The 7,366-nt window shown below is 55.0% G+C and overlaps 1 protein-coding gene across 1 annotated transcript; it reads left to right on the forward strand.

The window, feature by feature from the left end:
* Positions 1-248: 248 nt before the first annotated feature.
* On the forward strand, positions 249-4,637 carry DLX6 (distal-less homeobox 6). Its single transcript, XM_083868438.1, has 3 exons — positions 249-1,178; positions 2,065-2,258; positions 4,041-4,637. Exons 1-3 carry the CDS (start codon positions 818-820, stop codon positions 4,290-4,292), a joined length of 807 nt encoding a protein of 268 aa, XP_083724564.1. The 5' UTR covers positions 249-817; the 3' UTR covers positions 4,293-4,637.
* The last annotated feature ends 2,729 nt before the right edge of the window (positions 4,638-7,366 follow it).

Here is a 7,366-nt window from a genome sequence, read left to right on the forward strand (position 1 = left end):
GGAAAAATGCGCTGCGCGTCGCTTCGCCGCAGCGAAAATACCGCGCAAGGAGGATGGGGGGGAGGGGGATGGAGGGGTCGCGTGGGGGGGATGCGGGATTTGGGGAAGGGCTGGGGGGGGATGGGCACAGAGCCCCCTCTCCCCGCCGCGCGCGGGGCGCGCAAGGCGCGCGGGTTTGGGGGGGGGGGGGGGGCGGGGGGCGGGTGCGGGCAGCGCGCGCTGCCGGCTATGACGTCAGGGCCCGAGTGACCAATGAGGGAGGCGCTGCCCTCCGGAGACGAACCATCCGACTCGTGCGCGTCCCTGCCCTTCAAAGCGCAGCGCCCCAGCCCCAACTTTCCCGGCTCCCACCTCAAACTGCCCCCACCCTCCGCGCCCCCCCGCCACGGGAAATTAAAAAAAAAAAAAAAAAAAAAAAAAAAAGAAAGGAAAAAAACCCCAAAAAAACAACACCCACTCCACGCGCCGGGGGGATGAAGGAAAAGAGCGGCGCAAAAAAGCGGCGGGAGTAGCCCGCCCTCCCCCTTCACACACCCCGCACACCGCCCTCCCCTTCCTCCCCTCCCTCAGTGAACGAGGCCCCTCGCACAACGGCTCCTTGGAGAGGAGGGGGGGAAGGAAAAAAAAAAAAGGCGGAAAAGAAAAAAAAAAAAAAAAAAAAAAAAAGAAAAAAAAAAAAGAAAAGAAATTAAATTAAATCACCGCCGCCTCTCCAGCGGTGCCGCGGCGGGTAAGGGGAGCGGCGGTGGCTGGGCAGAGAGGAGGCAGAGCGCGGGGGGCGAGCCGGGGAGCACCGCGCTCTCCCTCCCAAACTTTGATGATGACCATGACTACGATGGCTGACGGGCTGGACGCGCAAGACTCCTCCAAATCCGCCTTCATGGAGTTCGGGCAGCAGCAGCCGCCGCCGCCGCAGCCGCCGCCGCCGCCCCACTCGCAGCAGAGCTCGCCGGCGATGGCCGGAGCGCACTACCCGCTGCACTGCCTGCACTCCGCCGCCGGCTCGCACCCGCACCACCAGCACCACCACCACGGCTCGCCCTACTCCGGCAGCGCCGGCTCCTACAACCACCGTTCTCTGGCCGCCTACCCCTACGTGAGCCACTCGCAGCACAGCCCTTACCTCCAGTCCTACCACAACAGCAGCGCGGCCAGCCAGACGCGGGCGGACGATGCAGGTGAGCCGGCCCCGCTCCCCGGCCCCGCTGCCCGCCTCTCCCCCGCTCCCTCCGGCCCCGGGCCTCTCCCCGGCCCCCCCGGGCACCTGTGTGACGACCCCCGCCGAGCCCCCGCTCTGGCCGCGGTCCCGGGTGCGCGGGGCGGCGGGAGGAGAGGCGGGGGGTCGCCTGTTCCCGCGGCCCCTCCGGGCCTGTGGCCCCGGTACCGGCGGCGGGGCCCGCGCTCCCTCCGCCCCGGCGGCGGCTCCGGCGGTACCGCGGCGCTCCCCGCGCCCTCCCTCCCTCCCTCCGGCCCGCGGCGCGGAGCTGCGCCCGGCGCTCCTTTGTTACGGCGGGACCGGCTCGAGGCAAAATTCCTGCTAACACCTGAGGAGTGAAAGTTTCCAGGCGAGCGGGTCGCATTCCGCTCGGGGCTGTCTGATTTATGTATTTCTCTTTTTGCAGGGAGACGCACAGATCCATCCAGAGGGGCACGGGAGGGGGGCGGGGGGCTGGGGGGCGCATTGTTAAAACTCTCGGACTGGTGATTCCCTGACCACCAAACTGGCGACGCGAAGTCAATTAACCGAGTAAAACCTGGACGGCCCTGGAACAAGGCATACCTTCGCAAAGCCAGCGCTGCACTTCAATTTTTTTTTCTTTTTTTTTCTTTGCCGGGACGAAGGAGAGCGTGCCCACATGCCCGGCCAGTTGTTTTTCCTCCCGGTGGCTCCCAAGCGGCCGCCGGTGCCGCGGGTGCCTTTGAGGAGAAGCAGCCCGTGCCTGCGCCGTGGGGTTGCACAGGCGTCGGGACGGGCTCCGGCGTTTTTAGCAGCCGTGGCAGCCAAAATACCCGCGTTTAACAGTGAACGAGGGTGATGTTTCAGCTGTGTTGTTTTGCTTGCAGATCAGCAAAAAACCACAGTGATTGAAAACGGTGAAATCAGATTTAATGGAAAAGGGAAAAAGATTCGGAAGCCTCGAACCATTTATTCTAGTCTACAACTCCAGGCTTTAAATCATCGCTTTCAGCAGACTCAGTATCTGGCACTTCCAGAGAGAGCTGAACTGGCAGCTTCATTAGGACTTACCCAGACACAGGTAATTACTGGGAATCCCAAATCACCGAAATCCTGCTCGAGCAACAAAGGCCAAGCAAAGTACGATGCTCCCTAAACATTTTGGCCTCTGTCGGGAGCGGTAGCAAAGGTAACGCGCAGGGTTCCCATCTCTCCGTGCTGGGATTGACCTGATGCCGACAGGGATCGGGTACCACAGAAAGAGCTGAGAGCGCCCTTCCCTCCCTCAGCCGTCTGCCAGCAAGCGCTCCCTTTTGATGCCACACATAACGTTTAAAATTGCCTGTATTTTCGGATAATTCCGGCACCGACACGCAATTGCCCAGCTGTGAAAAGGAGAACAAAACAAAGGCAAGGAATCGCTGGGGCCTGAGGTAGAGCTAAAAGCAAAGCTGCCTCGTAGCAACCTATATAGGTAGAGGGGAAGCAGGAAGGCGTTAGGAAATACCTGTTAAATCAATAGTTAATTCACTCGGGATGACTAACGCAAATGCAGTGGTTAGCCTTGGGCAAAATGTACGGAAGGTGATAATAGATCTGAAGATCAAAGACAGCCGTGTACAAAATTATGGCAGGTTAAGCCATAGTTAAGTGTGGTTGGAGTAGCTGTGCCATTCTGCTAATTTAAGCTTGAAAGACATATGAGGCATTACAGGCTTACTGGGCTGGGGTTTGTGGAGAAGTGCATGGATAGATGGGATCAATTCGGGTAAAATGTTATCATGTGAATCTACGAGCTTAACAAATAACTTCAGGATTTTATCAATGTCATTGGTAACAGTCTCTTCCGGACAGCGGTTTTTAAATACTCAGCAAACATTAATGATGGGAATGGGCCTGATGGTTTTGCACAGGGGATTTTAGTATCCTCAGCATGCACGCTCTGTCTCGCTGTTGTCTCGCTTTCTCTCTCGCATGCAAAGATTTTTTTAGGGGCCCGATCCTGATCTTGCAGCTAGAGAAGAAGCCTTGCTTATCCCCTAACATTATGACTGCAAAGTTTGAGAGGTCAAATACGCGTGGGAAATTTGTTTTCTTTGTTTGATTGATTTTTTAAAAATACATTCTGTATACATATCTTACCTATATATAATTTCTGTAATAATTCTGACCTGTCAGAGGGCCTGATCCTTGAACACCTTATCGAGTGCAGGCTCCCTCTTCGGGAGCTCTGCTGGGTCAGGAGCAGGATGAGACCCAAAGCAATTTTGATATACTATTACTCACAGAGAAAATAAAATTATCCTTTCTTCAATAATACATTCTAATATAAAGCCGCAGTCCTGGTTCCACTACGCCTCCTCCCCTGCCACATCAGCATAGACTGCTTGATCTGATCGTGAGGATTTCAAAAGTGCGATTTCTTTGTAAGATGCCCTTTGTCTATTGGCTCTTGTCTCCTGGCACAGAATCATATGATTGCCCATGTTTGACAACAGTTTGCCCGAATGATCAAATGACCTCCAAAATTCTGAATGAGGCGCTAAAACAGGACTCCTCAGAGCGTGTGTTCTGTTTCAGCCATCGCAATCTGGCCTGCCCAGAGAAACCAACGTCCCAGGTTAAAACCTGCGTCCCTCTCGCTTTCCAGCTCTGCTCTGCCTCCCCTGTTCTCTCCAGCTGCATCCAAAGCCCGAGAGCAGCCGTAGCTACCCCTCGTTCCCCTCTCCCCATCCCCAGCTCCACACCCGACCGGCGTGTGCCCTCAGGACTTTCTCCAGATTAGACCCCCGGCCCCGGGCTCTTCCCTGCTGTGCCCTGGGCGCTGACGGCAGCCTAATATCTGATGCGTTTCGCTTTACAGGTGAAGATCTGGTTTCAGAACAAGCGCTCCAAATTCAAGAAGCTGCTGAAGCAGGGCAGTAACCCCCACGAGAGCGACCCTCTGCCCGGCTCCGCTGCCCTCTCCCCTCGCTCTCCAGCTCTGCCTCCAGTCTGGGACGTTTCAGCCTCTGCCAAGGGAGTCAATATGCCTCCAAACAGCTACATGCCTGGCTATTCTCACTGGTATTCTTCTCCACATCAAGACACAATGCAGAGACCACAAATGATGTGAATTGTCCAAGAGAAATAATCTCCCAAGAACGCCTCGTCTCGACATGGCAAGAAGTTCCCCTGCTTTGCCAAGCCGTGCCAGCTAACAGGCTCTGTGTGAACTTGTAGATGCGGCAAAGAGACAGAGTGGCTTTATTTTATTTTTTTTTTTTAAGTAACCTCAGCGATTGATCTTGAACAGAAAGACACAATTTTCATTCTGGCGCACAGAAGACACTACTCTTTAGGATATTTTTCTTTGGACTCCAAGGCACCAGCCTCTTTCTCTGTGGAGTATACGTCAAAACAAACTTTTTACAGACTTTGCCCACAAGAACCTGAATCTACCATGGCAGCCGTTTTTACTTGTTTAATGAGCTAAAGACATTACATGATGAAAGAGAGACTAGTCAAAGCTCCTTCATTTTTATTCACCAAATCCGGACTGGGGAAAGGATTAAAAGACAGAAGAAGTGATTTTTAAAAAAAAATTAAGATGGGGGGAAAAAATAAAGGAGAACTGGTTGAAAAATGCAAATATACTGTAAGATTAGAACATTACCACGAAGCAAAATCTGCATGCTTTCTCAAAATGTAATGGGCTGCGGCTCAGAAGAAATCACCGTCTCGCAGTGCAGAGCCCCTGAGGCGCGCAGCCCCGCACCGCGCACAGCCGGACACTCCCGGGACGAGCAGCGAACACAGAGCGAGGGATCCGCGGCCAGACCCGCAGCCGCGGGCTGCGGAAAGAAGGTTCAGCGCTGCCCGGCGGCAGCTCAACCACTGAGCGAGAGGGACCTTTCCCCGAGCAACCTTTCTGTATATATTGTTGAATTTTAGTTGTACATATACTTTGTATGTTTTTGTCTTCTTTCATATATAGAGTAAAAGCCACAAAACGCACGCCTGGCTCCTATTTCTCTTCACCTTAGCGGATCCCCACCTGCCCCGACCTGCCCCCCGATGGGTCCGGGCAGAGGGATCCTTGTGCCCAGCCTGCCCGAGTGCCCACACACCCCACCACAGCATAGATCTGCGAGCAAAGAAACAAAATATGAAGTGGGGTGGGGTAGCCGGTGGTTTAGTTGGTTTTAAGGCTACGACTTAAAAAGACAGGAGGTACCGAGTCCACAAAGATACGCCCAGACGAAGCTCCTAAACCCGGCCATTTCTGCTGCGATTTTACTGCTCCACTCCTGAGCTGAGCTTTCTCGCCGAGCTCAGAGCCCTGTCTTTCTTCCCCAAGGTTGGAGACTCCAAATTATTAAGAAAGGAGGCGCCCTCCTTTGTTTTAAAGAGCAGACAATGCAAGCTGAGGAATGTTTTGCAAAGCCCTGAGAGGTGCCCGGGCACACAACACGCTGCCCAGCTCCAGCCGCACCGGCTTGTGGAAAGCACAGCAACTACTGACAATGAAAAGCCTTTTCCTCATCCAAGCTGGGTGCCCCATACTGCGAGAATTAATGGCTAGAGACCTGGGCATCCTTCAAATTATGAACCTTGAAACCACTGAGCCATTTATCAGAAGTCAATAGAGATCCTCAGAGTGCTCCATATAATGACAGCTACATACAGTCGTGCAAAAGGACAGTCACTATAATTAGACACAAAGCAAAGACTACTTACCAATATACCAGTTTTTTGGGGGGTGTTTTTTGGTTTTGTTTTTTTTTGTTTTTTTTGAGCAACTTCCACGCTCAGTCAGTCTTCAGAGTGCTTTAAAACCGATCAGTCTTGTCATTTTCTACCATTCGTATTGTTACATTAGGAAAAATGTTTTCTTTTCTTTTTTTCCCCTTCCCACTGTGAAACTTTGGGTTCAGAGCTCCCCAGGATCAATTCTGAACAAAGCCTCCAGCTGCAGTGCCATCCAATTTGAAGCAGACATTGGGGACAATTTAAGGGTTTTATCCACAAGAAGGTTTTTTTCCATTCTCTTAAATGCAGCCATAATTAGAGTAATTTTTCATGTAGCCCGCTGATTACAGCGTTTTTACCGTCAAAGATAATTACCTGTAATTTTCTTCCACTTTTAATACTAAAAAGCCATCTTTATTTAGATTCAGGAACAGGAAAGGCGAAACAAAAGAGGAAAATTATTCTGTTATTCATACACAAATTGCAGAGACGTAGGGCCTAAAATTGAAAATTAACCAAAATTATAATGCTGAAAAGAATGGAAGAGGCTTCAGAAGTACAGCTGGTAGTGGGGCTCACTGAATTATTCAAATGACACTGGAGAGAAAGCTACCGTACATTTAAACCAACAGCATTGTGTGCATCTTTCAGAAAACCCCACTCCACCCCCCCAGCCCCCCGGCCGGCCCCAGTGAGGGCTCCCCTCTCCCCAGGAGGGCGGCGGTGCCCGGTGAGCGGCTCCTGCAGCCGGGGGAGCCCGGCCCGGCCCGGCCCAGCTGAGCCCGGCCCGGCGGGTCCGGCCCCAGGGCCCCCCAGGCTCCTTTAACCCTTTGGCTGCCTGTGCCCAGCGGGCCCAGCCCGGGGGGTTTGCGGGGGCTCGTCCTGCCCCGCACACGCGCGTGGGCGCCGCGGGAAGCCTCGGGATGTGCCGTGCCCTCCTGCCTCCCCCGCCACCGAGCCCTCACACAGGCTCAGAAAAAAAGCCCAGGCAACAAGCGAGCGAGCGAACAAATAAGCGATAACAATAATAATAGAAGCCCCATTAGCTTAGTAGCGTGGGAGAAGGTGGGAAAGGCAGGCCTTCCCGGGAGCGGGCTGGGAGCGAATGGCAGCAGCGGCTCCCACTCGCGGCAGCCGCCCCGGGAGACTCTCGTGAAACAGCGTCATCTATGGATGGAGCGGCGGCAGCTCCCCCGCCAGCGCCAAACCTGCCGCCAGCGCCGGCCCCGCCAGCGCCCGCCCGCCGCCCCGGGACCGCGGAGAGCCGCGGAAAGGCGCCCCGCCGCCGCCCCGGGCCGCGGAGAGCCGCGGAAAGGCGCCCCGCCGCCGCCCCGGGCCGCGGAGAGCCGCGGAAAGGCGCCCCACCGCCGCCCCGGGCCGCGGAGAGCCGCGGAAAGGCGCCCCGCCGCCGCCCCGCCGCGGGCACGGGCGGACGGGGCCGGCCCGGGGCTCGCACGG

The sequence above is a fragment of the Zosterops lateralis genome (assembly GCF_965231275.1).
Source record: "Zosterops lateralis genome assembly, chromosome: 1".
Taxonomy (NCBI): Eukaryota; Metazoa; Chordata; class Aves; order Passeriformes; family Zosteropidae; genus Zosterops; species Zosterops lateralis.